At 37.8% G+C, this 23,921-nt stretch overlaps 2 protein-coding genes across 2 annotated transcripts in view; one reads left to right on the forward strand and one right to left on the reverse strand.

The window, feature by feature from the left end:
- LRRK2 (leucine rich repeat kinase 2) overlaps window positions 1-6,446 on the forward strand; it is an 83,441-nt gene extending 76,995 nt beyond the window's left edge. Inside the window, exons 50-51 of the transcript XR_003399826.1 lie at window positions 5,676-5,684; window positions 6,436-6,446. The gene's annotated coding sequence lies outside the window, so the exon portion shown is untranslated. The remainder of the gene's footprint in view (window positions 1-5,675; window positions 5,685-6,435) is intronic.
- ERGIC2 (ERGIC and golgi 2) lies at window positions 442-23,843 on the reverse strand. Its single transcript, XM_026862376.1, has 14 exons — window positions 23,824-23,843; window positions 21,636-21,781; window positions 18,644-18,752; window positions 16,613-16,659; window positions 15,576-15,646; window positions 14,055-14,095; window positions 13,250-13,351; window positions 11,685-11,780; window positions 9,921-9,976; window positions 8,864-8,962; window positions 7,567-7,664; window positions 3,813-3,975; window positions 2,879-2,958; window positions 442-2,101 (listed from the first exon to the last, which is right to left on the reverse strand). The coding sequence occupies exons 2-14, from the start codon at window positions 21,739-21,741 to the stop codon at window positions 2,036-2,038; spliced, it is 1,134 nt and encodes a 377-aa protein (XP_026718177.1). The 5' UTR covers window positions 21,742-21,781; window positions 23,824-23,843; the 3' UTR covers window positions 442-2,035.
- Window positions 23,844-23,921: the final 78 nt, after the last annotated feature.

A 23,921-nucleotide genomic window follows, 5' to 3' on the forward strand; every position in this document is an offset into this window, starting at 1 on the left:
ACGAGCCGTCACACAAGCATTGTTCTAGAATACACCACACAAGGGTTTAAGACACACCAAGCCGCTTGGCTCTTTTATGTGAGAATAGAAGATAACATTTAGAGTTCAGGTACAGAAAGTCAACTAAGATCAGTATCTCCCACCAGTACAGTCTGTTCCAGAAAGATAAGAAGCAAGTGTTGGGACAAACCTCAAAGCAGAACCAGTCCAAGCAGAAGTAGGGAAGAAACCTCAGAGGGAAATGCTGAAGAGAAATGGGAACCAAGAATTTACAGCTTTTGATCTTCTTACCAAGGACAAAAGTTTCCCAAGTTGCTGGACTTTTAATCAGTGTTAAAGAAAACACAAAAGAGAAAACCCCAAATCTGGCTGTCAACCCCAAGGACCTGGCTTCCCTAACTTCTGTCTTTCTCAACAGTCAAAATGAACATAGGTCTTTCCTCATTTCCTGAATTTTATTTACTATTTCATGTAATTTCTCAGTTAGGAAGCCCTTTGCTTTGCATAGCAAATCAGCTACATTATTTACACTGTGCTCACCACCAAAATGCAAGAGTCCTGTAAAGTATATTAACAGAAGTCAGCAAAACCTGACAACACCACAGAGATTTTTATTTGTCCGTAGTCCTCTCAATTATACTATTCATTCCACGGTAAGGCCAGGGTCAGCATCATATTCTAATATATTATTAAATCAGTTTTGCTGAGAAAATATCATGTTATTAATGTTTTACCCTGGTGGAGTAACTTTAACCATAGGTGTATGCCAGTAGTTCAGCAGTAAGAGGATGTTTAGTTTCTCAAAGCACCATCTGATTAATAACATTCATTCTCAGTAGCGTATTTACAATATAAAACCAATATTGCTCTCAATTTATTTTACAAAAACCTTCATGAAGAGTAAAGATTAATTCTGCAGATCCCTTATCATCTGTCTGCAGCAAAATGATTGATTCCCTGAAGTCACCAACTCCACCACTCCCTGCCTGCGCTAGCAGACCTCCCAACTGCCCTGAATTCCACATTTCTGCAGTATTTAGCGGAACCAAAGCAAGGCAGCTTCTTGGTTTTTCCTCCCTATCTCCAGGATTTACATACTATGGCTTACATACTAGCAGCAGGGGTACAATGAAGGTTCCATCAACCCAAGGAAAAGGTGTACAAAGATTTCCTGATCTTTCACTAGGGAGTCTTGCCTTTATCAAAACTACAGTCAAATGCCTTATTTAAAAGGCTTCTTTTCCAAGTCAAAACACTGTGCACACTGGAGACCATCCTCAGAGTCCTTGGGCACTTCCACATCAATACCAGAAGCAACATTCTCACTGCTGGCAAAGCAGCCGTGTAAAAACACAGGGGAACTGCTCTGCTCCACGTTACATTTCTCCCACTAAGGAATGGTGGGACTACAGAAAGGCAGCGGCTACAACCAGCGTTATGGCTTGGGCTCCAACTTACTCCCTGAGTTCTCTCTCATCTCCCTCTTCTACAGGATTTTCTAGGATTACTCCCCACCTTTAAGAATAGCATCTTAGCCTCCAGCCCCACCATCAGAAAAGAACAAGATGACCCAAAGCCCCAGTTGTACACTTAAGGGAAACCCCAGCTCTATTACAGTCCCTCTTTGCCCACTGTCCAGCCGTTCCACATACCCCACTTGTACTCTTTTCTCTTTGCAGTCTGCTAGCCTTCCTGGCACAAAACCAAGATCACTAAAATGCTTCAGTGGTCAATGACAGTCATCACAAAGATATTCAGCTTGACCATGAATACTGTATTGGCAGCAACGCTCCTTTAATCTCCAGAAGATGGTCCACCTCTCTGGTCTCAAAACCTCCTATGACTCCACGTGCACTTAGAAAGACAAAAAAATCACACAAACTTTTGTTGCTTCTGTTTTGTTTGGGGTTTTTTTTGTAAAGGCTTCATGTTTTGCTGTCCACCAGCACTGTCTCAGCATATTGCACAATGTTTTCTTTATTATAAAAAAATGTCTTCTGTATCAGGCAGGAAGAAAGAAAGTTTTCTCAGGAGGCTAATGTGTACTATTGTCTGTAATTAGAGGTAAGTGGTTGCTTGTGTGGCCATCAGGAAGTGGAACCTAGTCAAACAAAAACAAAGTGTTATTAATGGCTTGTCCAGAAACAGAATCTCTCTTCTCTCCCCCCAAAACACACACTTATTTATTCTTGAGCATTTCTTGTATGCCTTTATTCTGGTCTCCCCAACAAAAATTACATAAATCTGCTTGCCTTCCCTCCTCACCTCCCACTCACATAACCTTGCCAGCTGTCAAACCTCAACCAAATTTGAAAGGCAGAAGTTTTAAAGGCTAATTACAGGGTTAAATGGGAAAAAGTAAAATAAAATAAAGTAGTTGTAGAGGAGCAATCCTATTGATGCCCCATGAAGGGAAAGGTAAAGGCTGCTCAGCTCTTTCACACTGCTTGGCAGTAGCCTGCAGGTTTAACAGGAGCAATACTGAACCCCTGCAGCCTGCAGTGCTGCTGCTTCAGTCAACAGGTCAAGCAGAGGAAGAATATGTGAGGGAGAGTGATGATGCCTGAAAAAACAAGTTATTTTTGTAGCAATATGAACATAAAAGAATATAGTGGGGACGATGGAGGGAATCTTAAAGGGATAAATCTCTAAGAGACTCAGTTTCATTAATTTGGCTTCTTAGAGAACACCTTGCTTCCTTACGCATTAGATTTTCCAACTGGTTTTAAAAGTAGTTGAATCTCTGCTCATACATATGTCAAGAGGAGGGTTTATTGCAAGCATCTTAAATTCTGCTGGGACTGAGTTCCAAAGTTGTCCTTATCATCCATCCTCAGGTAGCTGTACCATTTAATACTGAAGAGAAAGCTTTTCTTACCGACCCAGATCTGTAAGAGCGCAGTCTGAAACGGCAAAAAATAACTTCTGCTACAAATCTGCCAAAGCCGTGTAAAATTCCTGAAACATCAAAGAAGATTTAAACTGTCACAATTAGTAAAACTGTAGCATTTACAGCAGTATTACAACAAAACTCTACACAATACTTAAATGGGATACAGTGCAGTAAGTTGGTATGTAAAAACCTGAGAAAGTAACATACAGGAAAAATTACAAGGGCAGGGTGGAATTCTAACATTCTGAAATGCATCAATAAAAGCAAAACCAAAGCTATCCAAGCAAATGTAATTCCCTCTGCCCAGCTTTCATGGGTGAAAATACATCCTGTGGGACAGAAATATCTACTTTGAAAGAGAGCTCTTAGTTTGAGGTCTCTTTACTATGCTCTCTTCAAGTGAAAGCCAAGAAAATAAATACCTTGTAATCAAGATACCCTATTATGTCTTGACTAATAAGTGATTTGTGTATTTTCAAGTGAGATTATTTTTCTTCAAAGGAGTAAATCTTGCAGTACATTGACAAGTTACACAAGAAAAATCCTCCCAATTACTTTAGATGGAGATATTTTTTCAACTTTTGGCCCTGATTTAGCACTGGATCCCAGCTATAGGAAATACACAAATATCAGAAGTCAGTGTGTGAGTCTGTCTGTCTGTCTATCTATCTCTTTGCTCTTCCAAAAGTAAATAAACTATGCTATAGTTACCAAACAGGCAACAACAGGCCCTCAGAAGCGCAGAAACAGCATACTGGGACACCAAAAATTAGCAGCTTTCACTGCACATTTTGGTGCACACAAATGGGCATTTCATCTTAAACCTGCTAGAGGTTCAGGACTTCCCTGTAATTTATCTATAAGATAATCACAGTCTCAAAAAAAAAAAATTCTGGTGGAACTTAAGAGGCATAGTTACCTGTAGTTGAAAAAATTCCCCCAATAATGCCACAGAGCCTCACTAAGAACTGCCAAAAAGGCATGTGTTCTTCTGTCACTGTCACCATAAGTGAGCTGATATCATATTTCATGAATATTCCTGACACCCCATGGCTGCCAGCTGCATGGTTAATTACTCTTTCCTGAAAGAAGAGAGAGAAACACAAGTTACTCACTTCTTATTAGTCACAAGGAAAACAATCTTAATAAATGTGATGACAAATAGCTACTTAATCAGAGTTAGCAACCAACAGAAGACCAGGGAACATCCAATATAACTTTGGCCAGTACCTTAGAAAAGTCAAACATCATTAAATAACAATTTACTTTCCTCATCACTTCTGTGCTGTGTATCAATGTTTGCTATCAGACACTGGTATTACCCTCTCAAGATGGTCCTTTAAACAAGGATGTTTGTAACTAGGTTGCTTTTGGTACCTACAAGGGTAAGTGCCACATTCTTTGTCTAGCCTGTGAACCCAAGTGAGTGCACTGGTATAATACAGTGCCCCAGCTCTTCCTACTTTACTATTAATCACTTAAATCAGGATGACACCTTCAGGAGACATTTAAGTTGTTGAACAGCTTTAGCTATATCGGTTTTCCCAGAGGGTGTATATAAATCTACATACTGCATCTAAGACTCATTAGGCTTCATCCTCCTACCTCCTTGGAGCCTATCTCTATAGATTCACATGCCACAGGCGATTTAATTGCTGGTTCTTAAAAGTATCAAGGAAGACCCTAAACTAGAGTATACTATAGGGAAATTCAGAAGCTAAAGTTAAATTACACCAATGCCATTTTTTCCCCCTCAGTGCATACTTACACATACACCATAATCCATTACTTTGATGGGAAAATAAAAAGGAAAAAGATCAAAATTTCAAAATTTCTGAGGCTGAAAACTGAATACCAGTATCAAGTGTCTTCAAAATTTTTGTCAGTCAAGCCATTTCAGACAACAGTCACAGCAAGAAATACACCTTGATAAAAATAACTAACTCACCATGACTCTTCTATACATATCAGATGCCTTAGTCCTAATCCAAGAACTTCTACAGTTTCTTCTCATTTGCCCAAATTCTTAAACCAAAAGATCCCAAGGAAGAGAGCGTGGCTGCTATAAATCTCTTACTTTTTTTAAAAAGGTTTCAGAAGAAAAAACTTCAATACAATCTTAAGTTTCTTTCAAAAGTTTGCTATCATTTTATTGTTAGTGAAAGGTGTTGATAAATGCACTGCCAGCTAAGTCTGGCTGAAAATATACAAGGGCAGCAGAAAAGAACATAACTGACTGAAGATGCACTCAGCCATGTCTAGACTAATAAGAGCAGAGAAGATAGACAAGCAAGACTGAACAGAAAAGCAATACATCACAGCACCATTTCATCTGTAGGTTTAACAGTTTGTGCTCAAAAACCATGCAGTATACAGTACTAAATAAAAAGCAGAATACCACTTTGGAAAATACAGACTAGGGAACTTCTTCAGTCTGCTAACATTGACATAAACCATATTGCTTCTTTTGCTACCAAACCAAAGTAAAAAGGATGCCAAAATAACATATCAGTTATAATACCAGGTCACAGAAACTTTGCAATGGTTAAAAAACCCAACAAAAATTCCAATCCTAACCAGTACAGAATACTTTCTATATTTCAAGGGCATGACACCATTCAGCATTAAGAGGATGGATGATCAGGCATACTAAGATGAAAGAAAAGACTGAAGGTAGATAAACCTTGCTCTTGGTAAGAGACACACAAAAAATATTTTTTTGTTTTTCCTCTATTGTTTCCCTAAGCATTATTGGTCTTTTGAGGTCAAAGGGTGAAAAGAGGAATATGAAGTTAAATGGAACACTCAAAAACTGCACCCTCAAAAGATACATAATTCTTTTTCCACAAAACATTTTGGTCTGCTTCTAGCTTCTACTGGCTGCAGAAGCAACTGTCGGTTGCTAAAACCTTCTGAAAATAATGAGATCTGCATCAGCTATCTCAAGATATCAGTGAAGCCTTGCTAGAATGAAATCTTTTTAACACAGATAAACACAGTATCTCAAACATCAACAATACTGGAGATGATTATGCCCACACCTTTCAAACTGCTTTCCAGTCTGTTCAACACTGGTAGTTAAACCTCACTGTATTCAAGTTGTAGCCATGGCTAGCTGACCACTTTTTTCCAGGTCTGCATATGTGCCTGCTCTTACAAAATAAATGCACCAAGTTGTTCAGTGACAACTGTTCTTAATAGCCTTTCCTAACTCATATGCTAAGGGTATTTAGTTTACTAAGACAAACACAAGCAAGCTTTACAAGCAACAGGGCTACCTACTGAGACAGCGAGAGCAAGTAACTTTACCTCCACTATTCACAAGCTTTTCTCCTAAACAACCTGAGACTGTGTTGCAACTTGCACAAAAATAACACATCCCCACAAAAATACTGAAGATCTAAGACTGCACAGTTAATTGACAGAAACCATCTTTACAGCAGGAGAAAATAATTTAATACAAGATGAAAAAAACACAATATGGAGTAAGATAAGCAGTCGACTGACATCCAGAAGTTTAAGGAGTGCCTTAGTTGTTAGAGAGAAAACATGAAATAGATTGCTAGACCAGCAGGAGATGGGAGTATATTGCACTATGAAATTGTTCCTCATTCCTCTCTGTACTCCAGCTTTCATAAGCGTTAGAGCAAACCTGCCCCTTCAGCTGTCTGCATGTCTCAAGCTGAACCCCAAGACATCACCTCTATCCTATTTCCCAGCTATGTATTTTTCAGAAGCACAGTGGAATTGTGAGGAAATAAAGATTTTTCTCCCTTGGAGAACACCACGAACTATATTACAGTGAAATGCCATCACGCTTTCTGAATTTCCTTTCAACCCAAGATTTCCTTCCTACCTCTCACTTTATCTGTTGTTTTTAACTAAAATTTTCACTAAGTTTTTTTTCTTTCCCTTTTGAATCAAAGATCAAAACAGAGTTCAGACATGTAACCAGTACACACAGGGCCGCCTTCTTATTTACAGTAGTCTTTAAACTTAGTACCTTATGATGTGTCCGTGTACTATGCTGCAAAACCTACTTTCTTCATGAATTCAGAATTAAAAGCCTCTCCAAGCCCTGAAGTGGAAGCTCTCTAGTCTGGAGAATAATTACAAGTTGGTGGTTCAACAAAGGTGAAACAAGACAGCTGAGAGACAGAGACACTTTCTGTGTCATTAGTTTTTCATACAAACTTGCTTTGTTTCCATTTCTAACACTCCACAGTCAAGTTCATGACAATCAAGTGAGCTGCATTTTTTGGCTTTGTTCCCACATGGATAAAAAGCTAAAGGTGAATTAAATATTTGTAAAGCTACGCACGAGGTTGCGGATGTAAAACTTACAGATTTCACCCCCACCACCACTATTAGCATTCAGTGAAGTGGAAATGACCGTCTCTCTATCATTAATTCTAATACCAGACTACAGATCTATGGATGTAAAACACTAACGCAAGAAATCAGCATGTGTCACCAAGAATATATATTTTACCATCAATATTACATTCTTTACAGATAATCTAGTGCACTGGAACATTCTACAAAGAGTCTCTTCACACTAGAGGAGTTTTCAAAACTACAGTACAGCTAAGTCTCTGTTTTCACATTTGAGCTTTTGTTAAGAACAATCACTTTTATTTTTCTCTGCATGGTTTTCTCTTATTTCTACTTACCCTTTCAGTCACTGAAAATTGATGAGTTTCTGCTGAAATTTTATATGTATGGAGTTTGGTTGGCACGATTGTGATAAAATATTGGAACATCTGGTTGTCTAAAAGAAAACAAATCTCACTGTTGAATTTAGTACAGAACTAAAGACCATCTGAGACATTCACAAATAAATCAAACAAATAATATTTAAAATAGTTAATCAGCTAAGCCATTTACACTAGGGACATTCTTCAAGGAGTCCCAGCACTGCCAAGACTACTTCAGCACCATCTGCATTAACAAAATTAGTTTCCATGGGCAAGGCCTATGTCACATTTGTATTCAGAGAAATTTACATTTTACTCATGTAATGAAAAGATTAATTAAAAGCTTCAAATTAAGCACATAGATAGCATTTTCCAGGACACTAGAACTGGACAAGTTTCACAGAGTCACAATTTGCTTAACACATACATCTCGACAGTGGTTTGAATAGATTTTAGCCATTGAATTGTCTGTACAATGATGGAAACTTCTAAACTAGTTATGCTTTTTGTCTTGATTAGACAGACTTCTAGAGAATTCTTCTAGAGCAATCAGCATGCTTATGTATTTATGACTGCTCTGTCTTTGTGCAACTAAGAGAACGAACACTGATAGACTGAAGCGATTTGTTTTAACTACACAAAAGCATTCTGGCTGGAATAGCCAACGGACTGACTGATACAACAGCAGCTTTTGGAGGTTCTGGGGTTCACTCTCACAGGGAATGCACATCAGGAGATAAGGCATAGGTAGTCCAGTAAAGTAGGTTACTGTACTTCTCTATTTATATACAAGTAAACAAAGTGATACACAAACAATTCCTGTAGTAGCCTCGCAAAATACACTGTGGAAGTGACAAACCAAATGCAGGAACAGAATCCAAGGATCCTGATGCTATTTTTTTTAAACCAAATCAGATTTATTTTTCACCGTTACAGCAACGAGATCTATGAATCTTTACGGTAGCATACTGCTGCAAAATTCTTTGCAATATGTTCCGACATACTGTAACTTCAACATAACCCAGATGTGGAAAAAAATGTAAATCAACTTCAGCAGAACAGTGAAGTACAGTGACATCAGTATTAAAAAGAAATTGTCCATTTAAGATGTCATGTAGGTAATTGAGCAGTGCATTTCTCACTACCAAATTTAGCAGGACATGCTGTTTGTAAATCACATCCAGAAAGCATGAAAGTATTTTAAATGTAGTTTTTTGAAAAATATAGAAAACAAGATGCTGGGTTTGTTGTTTTTTTAAACGCACACACTTACGATCTGATGCTATTTTTTCTGTTCCATCCAAAGGATTAATAATTCCTGGAATAAGTTCTCCAAATGACAAATGATCTATTCTATGAGAGAAGTTATACGCTGAAAGACAATACAAAGCAATGAAACAACATTTTTAAACTATAAGATTCTGAACTCTTCTCAGAAAAAGAGGTACCCATTTCTCACACTGGAAAACACAGTCAGAATATTTCTAACACTGGTGTTCATTTCACTGGGTTTGTGCCCGTGACTGTATCAATACATCTACATACATGCTTCAGACAAAACTCAAATCCAAAATATTAAATTTCTCTAGAAAAGAACTTCTATAACAAATTATAACTCTATCTGAAATCAACCCTGGAGCTGAAAAGAGTTAAAATTTAATGACAGGAAATCTCTAGTTGGCCAAATACAGAAGTTATTCTAAGTTCAGTTTCTTGTATGTAATGACTAAAATGTCCTAAGTGAATTGTACAAAAGAAGCATAAGCCAGCTACCAAGATACTAGATTGCCTGATTTTGCAAAGGTATTTAAGATCTATAATATTATACACTTGTGTTGACATAAATTCATGGGCAGACATTTGGAGGTTTAACCAACACAAAGTTCTTTTTTCACAGTAAGTTACCCTTGCCTCACATTAAGTATGGCAGCAACACACATTTAGTATCTAGATTCATAGCCTAAAAATGAAGTTTCTAAGAACAAAGGTCAGAAATGTTTAACCTTATAAAAACAGATTTTGCAGGAAATAGGTAATTTGGACTGAAATACAGCAATTCCATATGGTATCTGTATTACAGCAAAATACATCCAAGATTCCTGTGTTATTGTTACTGTATAAGTGACCTACAGATAATATTAATAGTGTTAAAGGTAGGAAAGTAAGACAGGGCTGAGTCGTAACATTGCAAAGAATATTCTTCACTTTTCTTCACCATGCAGTTGCCCAACTAGAACATCTTTAAAACAGCAGCCTATGTCAACATATGAATTAGGAGACAGCAGTCTGAACAAAATGACACTTGTTCATATAAAAATGATAGAACTTACACTCGTGGCTTACAAGGGCTGCCAAGTGTGCATGGCCTCGAGGATGTGGTATTGCCCTAAAGAAAGCAAGATATGTTTTATGAAAAATTTATTTAATGAATCCACACAAAAGACCCAGTTCTCCTAAACAGGACTATGTAGAAAAATTACCTCTCCCCTTCTATTTCCATGAATACTTTATAAAATATATGCATATATATATTTAAACATATATATGTATGTTTTACAATTTTTGTATATATGTATATAACTTTGTATCTAGATTATAAAAATTACATTTTTATTACTGCCAAGAACAGACAGCCTGAAGGACAAGGCACAGGAAATCAGACTCATGAAAACCCTCTTACACAATATCAGTGTCTTGCAGTTCTAGAAATGTCAAAAACACGTCAAGTCACTAGGCTACTGAAAGAGTCGCCAAGGCCCACCACATGAAAAGCTGCAGAACTGCTCAAGTGAGTAATGAAAACTTTACTGGACTTGTTTCATGATTAAGCAAGTTAACGACACTCTATATTTACTCCCTGACTAAGTAAGTTAACTTCAGTCTGGACACTTGTTTGTAGACTTGCAAATAAAGTACAATCCAGAGCCTTGTAACAGTGTGAAGAGGGGGAAAAAAAAAAGTGCAACTCTGCCTGGAAAGTAAAACAGTCTCTCAGTGACACTTCAATCCCTACCAGTTCAGCCAAGAATGCAAGAAATGCTCCCTTCTTAAGTTGTTACCAAACGCATGTAAAGTTTTGGACCAACAGAAGGTTGAGAAAGAAGTGAGATTAGTCAAGACAGGACTATGATAAATAACCAGGCAATAAGGTACAAATGAAGGCAGTGAAAAAAACTGTGAACAAAACCCTGCAAGAAGAGAAAGAGCAACTCAGCAGAAGTACAAATGCAATGATGAGCAAAAGGAAGCAAAGGAAAGCAAAATATTATTCAGGGTTGCAGAACTAGAGACGAGAGAATTGACAGCAGTATAGATGAAAGGCTGAAATAATCAGCTCTGAAAAGGGCTTAAGTAGTTGGACATCTAGGGGCAAATCAGAGAGGTGGTACAAGACCAGACAGAAGTGACATTTGGAGAAATAAACACACAGAGACAGCAGGTGGAATTACATGTGGATAAATTCAAGAGTACAGACTGCATGCTAAGATCTCTGGTGTCAGAGGTGGCAGGAAGACAAGTGAGGACAGCAGAGCTGGAGAGCACAGAGAAGAGTCAGCACAAGGCTGTATGCAGTCAGTGTATATACACTAATACCTTTGACAAAGCAGATCAGAAAGTCTTTCCTCAAATCAAGATGAAGTGGCATTTAGCTCCCTAACTACGGTTCTATATCTATGTTATCTCAGCACTGAAATGGCACGTATCTACACTTCATGTTAGTGAACTGTATACTAACAGAAAGAAGTTTGGACAGGCCCAAAGAATGGAGGCAAGTACAAGCAGACCACTCCACATCACACACTTACAGAGGACCTATTTTCAAGTTCTCATCCTGTAAGACAATGGATTAACCATTACATGGCATGCAACAAGGCACTGCACTGCATTGTTTTAGTAACTTAGAAATAAATTTGGCTTTAACTGTGCAAGAAAAGGTATCACATGGAAAATAACACCAAGCATGTAAAAACCAGCCATTAAGGCAAAAGTTTAAGAGCAAACACACACATATAGGTGCATGCACTATATATAATGTAGGAGTCAATTTTTTTTTTTTTTTTTTTTTACACTTTCAGGAATTGAACAGAACATACTTGCCCACAGTTATGTGAAAGTTCCCTGCCACTTTATTGACATAGAGATGGCCATGAATTCTGCATGCATCTGGAGACTGTAATGAATTATCTTCCCTGTTTAAACAAAAACAACATAAAGAATCCTTGAGAAAATTCACCATCCGAAAGAAATAACAGCAGTAGAGTTAGATTTCTTTTTCCTAGCATAAAGATACAGCATTATCATCTACCTCTCCTTATCATATTTTTCTGGAATTATAGCAGGGATGGCAGAAAGGAGGGAAACTAATAAAGGTCAGTCTGATGAAACCAGTAAGCTTCTGTTCATATTTATATTCAAAGACCTGGCCTACAAAGCTAACTTATGATACCTGAACATGTGAACAGAAAACATAAGACCATAAGTACATCTTGTTGCCCTGGGGATTTTTTTTCTCCAATTACTTATACCAAAAATGGTTTGTTGGGAAAGTTTTAATGCTGCAATGAACAGAACAAAATACATTAGTTATGTTAAAAACACTGTAGCAAGAACAGCTTTCAACATTTAATTTTTATGAAACCTTTCTCTTCCCACACTTACTGGGATGTCTACAACTCAATGTGTATTTCCAAATCTGCTCCTTGGAAGGAGATTAAAAAAAGAAATTTTTTTTTTTTTTTTTAAACACATCTCAAGTGTAAACACAATCTCAAATACTTCACTCACAAGTATCACAGAGGCACAGAAGGACTTAACAAATCTGAAGACATTAACTAAAGAAGAAAAAAGATTTTTTGAAGCTCTCTTCAGCCTTGCCTTAGGAAGAAAGGATGTTGTATTTGGTCCTCTGACAGGGAGATTACAACATGGTAAGTGCATACAGCATTCCTGGTGTTTGTTTTGTTTCATTTAAGGTTTGCTTGTAAGGGGAAATGAAATTCAGCTTTCATATAAAAAGCATTTCCCCCTGGAAAAAAAGAAATTTAAAGAGTCCCTTAACATCTAGATTCAGGCAGACCAAGCCTTCTATGCATTAGCATCTCAGCATTTTGTGGGTAGTTGGACTAAATTGAAAACAGCAAGGTTTCTCCATGCAATTTTAACAGTGCCATCTTCAACCAGGGTATTTACTAACAAAACACATTTTTATTCAAAAGTTGATTCTTTTAAAAGCATAAAGTAACATCTAATAGCAGGACCTTTTTTAAAGGTTGCTGGACAGAAAAGAGAAAAAAAAAAAGACTTGTTTAAGTATTGCTTTGGCATTACTGATTCACATTAAGAAGGAAGCATCAATTAAAAAGATGTGTGTGTATATTTATGTGTGTATCTGTATTATGCACACATATGTATAAATACACACACAAAACCTGGAAACCTTCTCCAGATTAGAAGCCCCAGAGGTTTTCATAAATAACACCTCTCCAAAGCAAGTATCAAGTATAGCATTTTAAAATGCTATAAAAAACAGTAAGGTCTTCTTTTCTTAAAAGCTTATCTTCTGAAAAAAAAAAAATCATATCCACAATAAAACGTGAAGTCTAATTAAACAGGGCAGAGGAAAGGGGAAATGATAACACACAATCCCTATTTTTCTTACCGTGGTGGCAGTGCTGTAGAAGCACTTTTAAAAGCACTTTTGAATATCACATCTTGAAGAGAGTGTTCTTCCTGCAGCCTACTCTGAATTAGCTGCAGCATCCTAAAGATTACACAGACAAGTGTGAATGCATACAACAGTAAAACAAAAATTAACTTCAACGTTATTATCTTCAGTTGCAGGTTATAAATCAAGAAGTTAGCATGGTTCACATCAGTATTAAAGTGTTACATTAAAATCTGAGAATAACATTTTATACAGAGTTTAAAGCTCTAGTGTTCACAGAAGTATGTTACCAAATTACCAGAACTAGCCAGACTCCCAAATAAGCTTCAGGTTCTGTAACAAGACTATCAGTATAGTGATCACACACATAACCAAGCTATTCCAGTTTAAATTATAAACAGTGTGCCAATTCAGCCACATGAAAGACAAATTCATTTGCTTTTGCGAGAACAAGTCAATTTGTTACTATGGTTCAGCTCTGACACTTAGATATCAAGCTATATATCTGAACCCATACTTAAAACTTGTGCTACCAAACATTTGTTTGGAAACATGAGTGAGTCCATACATCTTGAAACTGCACAACCCCATTCCACACAAGTCCAAAGCCAGTTTTTTCCATAACAGAGATGTCAAATCATGAGAAAAGTAAATCACTATCTTTTCACGGGTTTGAACTCTTAAATTACAAGCAGGAGGTGTTAGACCCAAAACAGTTCTGTCATGTGATTCTGGTGTATCTCAAAGTCATTTTCAGTACAAATAATACAAACCATAGGCATACATCTCAGTGCTTTACCTTTGCCATTCTTTTTGTTGTGGGCTGAGATCAAATACTACCTGAAACAAAAATAACACATCTAATAAAGCATTCAGGAAGCACTGAAGTCCCATCCACAAAACCTAGAAGAGAACTGGAGTGTGGGAAGGCGTGGGGAATAATCAACTTCACAGTTGGTACCACATACTGGAGTTCATGAAAGGACTTTGCACTTTAAATAATCCATCTAGTGTTCAAGTATGGAAATTTCTGTCCCTTCCCTTGCATAATTATTCGGTTGTTTGCATTTATAACTTCAGTATCTTTTCCTAAAGCTTTTGTAACTTGAGTCTCTGCCCTTACAGCCTTTGACTTACATGGGCTAGAAACAGCAGTAAGTTGCAATTTAATTCTAAGCGATATTAACTGACATGCATGTCTGGTGCAGACAGCAAATGAGAGAAGCAGAGGAGCAATCTTTGGAAGACAAAGGTCCAGGTGCAAATTGTTTATTTCTAGGGTCATTCCACATCGAGCACTTACTTTAAGACAAGCTACCAGACCTGCTATATTTCAATCAGTGCAAGCATACCACCAGTAACATCTGTGCACTGAATTCAAAACTAAGTATTGGTTAACAGTAAATTCAATTGCAATTAATGCTCAAACATAGCCAGAGCTATTGCCAAAAGAGATCAAGTACAGGAAGTTTCCTCTTTCTAAGATTATGATCACTGGGGTGACTGCTAGCATGCAGTAGCTACAGCAGCGCAGAGATGACGGTCCAAAAGAGGAAACATTCCAAGAACAATCAAATCAACCCAAGTTCCTTCCCAAGTGTGTCTTTCCATTCAGCCATCTCCTCCTGCTCACACACAAGGAGGAATTTGGTAAAAAAATGTTGTAATTTGGAATATGGTTCAGTTATTAGAGAATGTCATTATTATATTCTCTAATAGGTCTTCTGTAAATGATAAACTATTTTCATACAGCATAACTACTTAAAAGCTTATTGTATTATGCAAACAAAACTGCTCTAAGAGGATAGGCTTACACAGTTCCAGAGCCTTCAGTTCACAATACAGAAATTAAAAGGATACTAACCCAATTTACAATCTTTAATGTCATTCCATATTATAGGATATCACGGTGACTTTCTACTCTTTTTTAGAATTATAGTAGTTTTCTAGTTAAAACCAGTTACATCAATTCTCTTTTTATGAGAGGTCTGACAGTTTTCTTTCCGTATCAAATACTGTTAGCATCTACGCCTAGAATTTGCACATGTAAAAATAAATAGGTGCAGAAATCACTAGCTTGTTAAAAAGCACTGATCTGGGAGTGAACATGCAGAAATGCCAGTGCCAGCCTATTTCCCTAGAAGATTCCTGGGGTAAGCACTGCAGACCTCACTCAAGGATCAGACAATGCTTGGGGAGGGACTGTGCAGCCCAACTGTGGGGGGAAAAAAAAACACAAGCAAGCAAATGAACCCAGCAGTGCTTCATGCCAAATAAAGACCAATTTCCTTTTTAAATAAAAGGGTAAGAATCAACTTACTGGTTCATAGATTAGCCCATCTGCAGAGGCGACCATTGTTTCTGCCAAATCCAGAACGTCAGCCCCCACATCTATTTTAGACAGGGAGAGTCATATAGATGATCAGAAACAAACCAAAAGTTCAAGTTGAAATGATGATTCACAGAACAGTGATTGATTCCTTCAATCTATCTAACCTTCAACAAGAACTGATGCACAGTGACCAGAAACAAACTCTTCAGATTCACAGTATTTTCTCACAGATTTAAGTCCTAGAGATGTTGTATGAACCATGTATAGAAGCTTTCTAGGATCTGTTATGCATAAATATTCTCTCCTGTTTCATAAGCACTGAATACAAACCAAGACTAGTCAAAACAGGGGATAAAGTTTTATTTCTCTCATTAATAAAAAATAAAATTAAACAATTTAGAAATACACTGACATACCATACAATTAATGCAAGGTTTAACCTAGCCAAAAAATAAAGTACTGAAAATTTGCTTGCATTCCTGGTAGAAGTAGTATTCTCTCCCTTTCTCAGTTCAGGACAACCAAAACCAGTGCACGCAAGTAATTGTTCATTACCTAAATGACATCAAATAATAGTAAGCATTGCCTTTAAATGGGAAGGCATCCATATGTTCATGAGGAGAATGAAATTTCCTGATGGTTCCAGTATTGTTCAACAGCAGACCAAGTTATTTGCCAAGTTCATAAATAAATAAAAGGTGTGATAATTTCCCACTGCTGAACTGTGTCTCACAATGAGTTTCAGAATACTCCAGCCAGAGAGAGACTGGAACAACAGATCACTTTCCTGCTGACAGACAAAGCAAAGTTCTGCTAGATGTGAAAAAGATGGCATAAACACTTTTCCTTCACATCTACCAATTCTTTCAGTGACTCATATGCCATCAAGATCACTACATCCCATCAAGATCAGAAGAAATCTCACTGTTAGAATATTTTGAACAATATCCAACTATATTGCAAGCAAATGCATATTATAAAGAGCCTTTAAAGAGTTTCAAAACTTTCACTGATGGAATACTTACATTGACACCTCATGGCAACTGTAATATCAACATTGATTCTTAACTTACTGGAAAGAAAAAAAAAACAAAATTATTAAGCAACATTGAGTACTAGCATCAAGAGATATATTACTAAAATTCTCAGATTACTTGCAGTCAAATAGCAAAATTTACACCAATAAATATAAACTGAAGCTGTTTAAAATTTGGGTGAACTTTTAATTATCAAAGCACTGATCACCACTCATAACTTAAAAGACAAAGCAACAAATTTCCCAGATTAATTTTATTATGAAACTCTTAACAGATTGTTTGGAAATATTACTGGCTCAAGAGTTTGCCAGACTATTATTAAGAATATATAGTTTTCAATATTCTACACTTTTTTCACACAACTACAACAGTGCAATAAATTTCACAGAATACAGTGGAACAGGTCAGTGCGAGAGTTACCAATCTAAAACTGAGCAATATTTTACCACCTTCCTCCTGTTTTGTCCCTAAGACAGGCCCTTTTATTTCCAATCCTAACCAGAATTCCTCAGAACAGTGACATTCAGGATCAGGCTGAGAAATTGCTAAAGCCAGTTCCCAGAATATGCTGCCATGTCATAAAGACTGTTGGTTTTGCTAGCACTGCTTCTGGAAAAAGCTCTTTTCTCAAAAATGCTCCCATATTATAATAGCAAAATGCTTTGTATGTCAAGATGTTTATCCTGAATGTTTCCATAATGAGGGAAGGTAAAACATAGTTCTTCCCATCAGGAGAAAAAAAAACAAAGCCAACAACACCCCAAAGCAACTCCACCGCACCAAGTCTGATTGTGTGACATTCCCCAGTATTCTGGGCATTTCCTATTGGTTTTCATATTAGTTTTACAAAAGTAATTTAAACTATAATTAATAAATCCCTTCACTAGAGTCATATAGATAGGACTAGAGATGCTATTCCCTCCGGGGAGCTGCTTCTGGGAACTTAGCTGACCACACACAAATCACATAAGCAAGGGATCCAACACTGGCTCAACTTGGGATCAGACATGGTCCATAGACAGAAGAGCAGTTAAAGTGATACCAACTGCCATAGGTTTAAATTGTCAAGAACCACAGGCTGAGTGATTAATCCACAACGAGTCTGGAAAATCTGCAGCAGGACATCTCCCAAACCCCAGAACAGTCAACCACTAGACTACCTTTTCTTTCCCATGCGATAGCTTCACTGAAGAAATAACCTACTTTAGCAAAGACCTAAATGTGAAACTCCCATCTGTCTGAATGGATTTACTCTAACTTGAGGTTTTGATGCATCTCCCTTAAATTTTTCATATTATTTTCATTACAGAAACCTTTCATATTTCTGACATACAAAACATCCAATTAATACACATATCTTTAGCTTGTTACCACAGCAACGAGTTAATCAGCTTTTAAAGTCATTTCAGTTCCAGACGTATGATATTTAAAGGTGTTCAGTGACAAAATCTCCACCAACTTCATATGGGTGCCTGACCACCTCAGGAAGAAGGACGAGCACAGTCCAGACAAGCACATGAAACCAACAACAAATGTATCTTCAGCCACTCTTGGGGGCTGTAACTGGAGACAAGATCAGTAGCAACCTCTAAATAACACAGTCAAAGTTCTGAGATGTTCTGAGAGCTTCACCACCAGCAGTGCTAAGTGTAACAGCAACATGCTAACTGTATAAACTAGACTAAGCATGGTGCAGATATGGTGGGTTTACACAGATGATGTGGAGTTTCATAATACAATATCCTCTGAATTGCTAACAAATAATTCCTCAGGGGACTCCATCCACAAACCTTCACTATTTTGACTTCTTCACTGCAGAAATCTCAGTTTCTCTTCTTCATAGATTCCAAAATAGAAAAAACCCAAATCAATCGACAGAAGAAAAATCTAGTCCCTTTAATATTTCTCTTCTAATTTCAATCATAAATTGCTTGCAAGTCACACGAACATTTTACACCTATTCTTTCCTGAAACTCAGACAACTTAAATTTTAAAAGTAATTATAATGAATAAAATTACCTAGTAAAATCCTTGTCTACTTCATATTCATATTTCATCCATGTGTCCCGGTACACCGTGAACTCCATTATAGTCAGGAAAGCTATTGTTGTAAATGCTATCAGAGAAACTGTCAAAAGAAAAAAATAGAAGTTTAGATTGTGAGAAATATTACTTACAAACATAAGCAGAACAAAATTCTAACATTCCAGAATCTAAGCATTACCAATACAGTACTGGTATCTTTAATTTATAAATCCATAAGCTGTTCTTAGAAAAATGTTCTCCTATCTACAGCATTTGCTTTTACATAGGAGGGGAAAGAACAAGTTCTACCTTTGCATCAAGAAAGAACTTTTTGCATTAAGTGCAGTCAAATATTAGAATGATGGGAAGGTTGTGAAATCCCTATATGGAAGATTTAAGAACAGGCTACATATTCCTCCACATATAAAACAAAATGCCCATAAATCACTGTCAGGGATGGTCTAGGCAAACTCAATCCTAAATTCAAGCATTAAAGAAGGAGAAGCTGCACGCTGAAGTCCCTTCAAGCCTCCACTTGTCTACAACCTAAGTTTCTATAACAAGTTCTAGAGCCAAGAAGCTAGCAGACAAGAGAAATAATATGCATTATATGCACTGTCCAGTTAGAAAAAGGTGCCCTGATCATACTACTTGTGTGTAGCTGCACAGTCAGGACTCCCATCCCAGTATTTCAAACAATTCTCCCTCCAACAATAAACATCCATTCTACCAACAGGTAAATAAATGAAGAACTGATTTGAAATTATTTTTAGGAAGAAAACTAACTGGTATATTTTAACGGTATATGTGCCTCACATCTCCAAAGCAGCTTATTCACCTCACTTGCAACGTGATACAATGGAAGGGGAAGATCATCCTGCTGCACATAGTCAGAAGCACAGTAACAGATGCACAGAAACACCTGCTAGGACCCTTTCATTACATCATAGCTTTTGTTATGTTGAAAAAAAACACTTCAGTTATGGAGTATAGTAGTCATTTGTACAGCTTATTGACAGTACATGTTTTCCATTTGCATTCTGTGGAGTATTTCTATAGTGTCTGTGAAGGGCAACTTGAGAAAAAGTCAAGTCTGTTGTTGATAGGTTTCAACTCACTACACCACGGTCTACAGCCCAGAGGCGGCACCGGGAGAATAAAGGCACTGTCCTATGGGATCAGAAAAGGAACCACTGGCTACAGCATTGACTACTGCATTGACCAGCAACATGTCAAGTTCTAGCTTACAGCTGAAGTTATGTAATGATCATATATGTGAAAACTTTCGTGTCAGTGCATAGTGTGAAAGCAGATACACTGATCAGTTAATTATTCTGGCTATCAATTTCCTTTTGGAGCCCCGTAGGCCAGACTCACCCCAGCTATGCAATAGGAAAGCTGGAGCCATTCTGTCTATCCAAAGCTACATGGAAACAGTCAGAGCCATAGCTGCTTTCTAAGTAATTCTGAGCAAAGGTATCTGTGGATCTGAACAGGAAAATAAAGTCTTGTAGAATTTCCAAAGACAGATCCTCTTTTCTGAATGCTCTCCCAGCCCCAGAGCTGGAGTCTCAACCTGTCTGAGAGACCAGGACTTCCTTCGCAATGGGTCTGAATGCACCAAAAGTCTAAGAAGAGTCTTGGCATGTTTTGCATCCCTATCACACCAGAAAGTAAGCCTGGCACTTTAATCCTGAATGAAACAGGAATACTACATTCCAATTTTATAATGACACGGACTAAGACAGGCCCATATGGTCATTTATAAAATTAATGGGATAAACCAAAGAATGCTGAAGTAACTTCTGGTGTTGAGAAATCCTTAAGGTACTCTTCACCAAAGTAAAGTTCTCATGAAGGATGGTGCTATTCTACAAGAAAAGAATTTTGAAGTACTTGTTTTTCTGCTAATTACAACATAAAAACAACTCACCTGCTTTCTCAGGCAGTGGGAGTTACATTAACAGAGTTATTTAATCAGCTCTTAGAGATTATTTTATACAGAGTAATCCTTTAATTATTAACAGTGTAATTCAGGAAACGTAGCAAAGTACTACAGATCCTTCTGATATTTACTTATACACTACAAGTGCTGTAATGACTTCAAAGTCTTATCTGTAGATTGCAATTGCTTTTTGTACTTTTTATTCAACTGAGTTTCAGGCATAATTGCATGAGAGAGATTTTTGTCCTCTATTTCAAACTAACTGCTAGCAGTTTCCTATCTAACTGCAAACAATTCCAACAGACCAATAGATGAAGTCACAATTTCCAGATCAGGCTACCTCTAACCCAACCCAATGGCACAATTTTCTGTTCACATAATATAGAAAAAGGTACTTCTTACAGCTACAACTTTTTTAGAGAAGCTCAAGTGATTAATAAGGACAGTATAACCACGTGCCCTGGAGTAAAGTGTCCTTCAAAGGGCTTTCCGTACTCTTAAAATCAACTACACCTTCAAGACAAAAAGCTTTATAAAGCTGTTCTTCATCCTGATGCTTAACTTAGCCAATTCTCAGACAGCTCTGGAGAATGTTTTTCCTCTTTTATGAAAGCATAGCCTTGAATCCCACCTGCATTTCAGTTCATGCTGACACAGTCTCACCCAGAAACCTGACACAGACAAAAGGGCTTAGTGAAACAACAAATAAGAAAGTTTTATTACAGCCTTGGCACAGTGCACTTCCAGTTGTAATTGGTTAGAAGTTTTTTATGGTGAACCTTTATATTGGCTTGAAACTCAACAGTTTCAGAGAAAAATCTCCCTTCAGATGAGTGAATGCATCTATTTGGGTAAGATACTTTGTTCACTTAAAGGAGATGAGCTCTTCCGGTCCACAAAAGAAAACAAGTAACCAAGATTGGCTAGTTTCAAATTTACATAGATGCCTGTCTTCCTCCTATTGAAGATTCTATTCCCACAGCATGCTAGACTTGAGCTAACAGCTAACATGAATCACATCAGCATCTCAGTAAGGCCCACCTGTGCCTCCGCTCGCTGAAGTTTCCACATAGCTTTCTGGAACCTTTGGAAAGGCATCCAACTCTTTCATCAAATTCAAGGTCTTCTTCCGATTCAGTCGCCTCATCTTCAGCACACTCCTCCACCTCCTCCTTCATATATTCCCTCTGATTTGAGAATAAAATGTTGTAATTAAGACACAAACAATAATGCTCAAAACAACTGGCTATAATCATAAAGCCATAATGAGGCAATTAAAACTTAAGAAATATGTTTTCAAGAAACACATGCTAGACAACTGGATGGTCACTCTTGCTTCAAGAAATCTGTTTAAAAGTGCCCTGAATACTGCTGCTGACATTCCAGCCACATGCAGCACATCCACCATTTAATTATTATGATTAATTTATTTCTCAATTAAATCCTTATTGGCACTGTATATATTTAATTTTAAATCAAAAAGAAAGACCAAACTTGGTCCTCAAGTAAGCTTGCTAAACAGACTTGACAATGCATGGGAGTCACTGCCTTAGCAGGGAATATCTAATAAGCTGCATAAACTTGGGAGGATGTCAGACTGCTCTGGGCTCCTATAGCCAGCCAATGTGGGCACATGCTATACACTAAAGGAAAAAAAAAAAAAGTGCATTTTGCAATTTTACAGCTGTAGAATTTTACAGTCATAATAAAAGTCAGCAGGTTTCTTCCTCTATAAAAATGCCCCCCAAAGTAAATTAAGTATCAAACCCTAGCTCCATCCTTCAGAATCCTTTTTGTGCATGACATGATCTCTGTTCCCCTTGGAGTTGTTGATATGTTAAGCAGCAGGAACCTGAGAGAAGCAGCCTGCCCAAGAAATACTGTCTTAAACCGTTTCCAAATCATGCAAATATGCTCACAACTAGGTCCCGCCGATATGCTGCGTGTTTTAACAAGTTGGCACTGCTGTTTTCCTTCTGAGGAAACGCTGCACCTTGGCCAGAATTTCTGAAGCTACAAAAACCATCGTGCATTTACTGTATTCTGAAAGCACGTCATATTATCATCCCCTATTTAAAGATATCAAGGCAGGGAAGCTAACCTACGCTGCCAACATGCGAGACGCTCCTCACCATCCTCTTGTAGGAAAAGCTGTTAACTCCCCCGTTTCAAGAGCACATCAAGTCTCCAGCGTGGCCTAGTGAAATTACTCAAGAGCTATTCCCTGCTCTGCCCCTCCCTGGTGCTGAGCAGGCTTTGTACTGTGCAATAACAAAGGAATAGGCTTTACTGGAAAAGGAGGTTCACACATGAAGAATCACTATCTATGCCTGCAATTTCCTCACTACACAAATTTGCTTCAAATCTCAGTGAGAAGACACAGACTCTGCATTTGGCAGGAGCATCAGTCAAGTCAGCCTGCAGGGACCAACAAAAAGATACTCTGTGTGTGGCAGAGAAGTCAACGTAACCACAGTTAGAGTGGGCAGAGAAGATGGGTGCTGGAACTGATGTTCAGCTATACAGCATCAAAAAAAAAAAAAAAAAAAAAAAACAGGGAAGCAAGGTCCCTTCCTTACTACACTACATAACTGTGTTTTAAGGAATCATCTCAACTCCACTCAGAGTAGCTTAAGGAAAAGTTGGAAAAAACTTACGAGCACAGATATGGCAAAGCAGCTGCTGGGACACAATGACTAGAGACATAACATTCGTTACCACAGAGGGAACGCCGGACGGGGTTGCCTGCTATCCTCCCACAGACAGCACTGAAGTCAACTTGGCATCGTTTCATTCTATCACATGTGCAGAAGCACATCATAAGATAAGCTTGAAGAACTGGAGGGCACTTTACTAAGAAACTTTCTAACCATCCTGTATCCCCAGGTATGTGGATTTTTTGTAATTTAGCTAGAAGCATTCAACTTGTTCGTTCGTTTTTTTAATCTCAAGTATACAGACTCGCTCCCTGTTACAAACTGAGACACTTGGCACCTTCCTCCCTGTCCAATCTCAAAACACATACATCAAGCACCAAGTATAAAATTAGGAATCCACTGCTAAGAAAGTAATGCATTATGAACCCAAGAGCCATCATTTTAAAGAAAATTATTATCACAAGCTAAAGAAAATAAAAAGCACAGTGCAGGCGCCACTAGAGACCAGAGCACCCGCGCGAAGCGACCCACAACCCGGACCCACCGGAGGGGCTCGGGCAGTTTTCCCTTACTCGGCCAACTTGGAAGCGAAGCTGTTACGGACGCCGGTGCCCGTCTGAACACCCACGTCCCCACCCGCGGCACGGACCCACGCCCGACTCCCCTCCCG

The sequence above is a fragment of the Athene cunicularia genome (assembly GCF_003259725.1).
Source record: "Athene cunicularia isolate RWA chromosome 1 unlocalized genomic scaffold, athCun1 chr1_part2, whole genome shotgun sequence".
Classification (NCBI taxonomy): Eukaryota; Metazoa; Chordata; class Aves; order Strigiformes; family Strigidae; genus Athene; species Athene cunicularia.

What these genes read in the sequence shown, in the direction of transcription:
- ERGIC2 (XM_026862376.1), bottom strand. Translation starts at nt 21,741, where the DNA reads ATGAGGCGACTGAATCGGAAGAAGACCTTGAATTTGATGAAAGAGTTG. An exon ending in TTTCACATAACTGTGGGCAA is followed by an intron (nt 9,977 to 11,684) that starts GTATGTTCTGTT and finishes TGCTTTCTTTAG; the next exon opens with GGCAATACCACATCCTCGAG. An exon ending in GCTCTTACAGATCTGGGTCG is followed by an intron (nt 2,102 to 2,878) that starts GTAAGAAAAGCT and finishes TTGTTTGACTAG; the next exon opens with GTTCCACTTCCTGATGGCCA.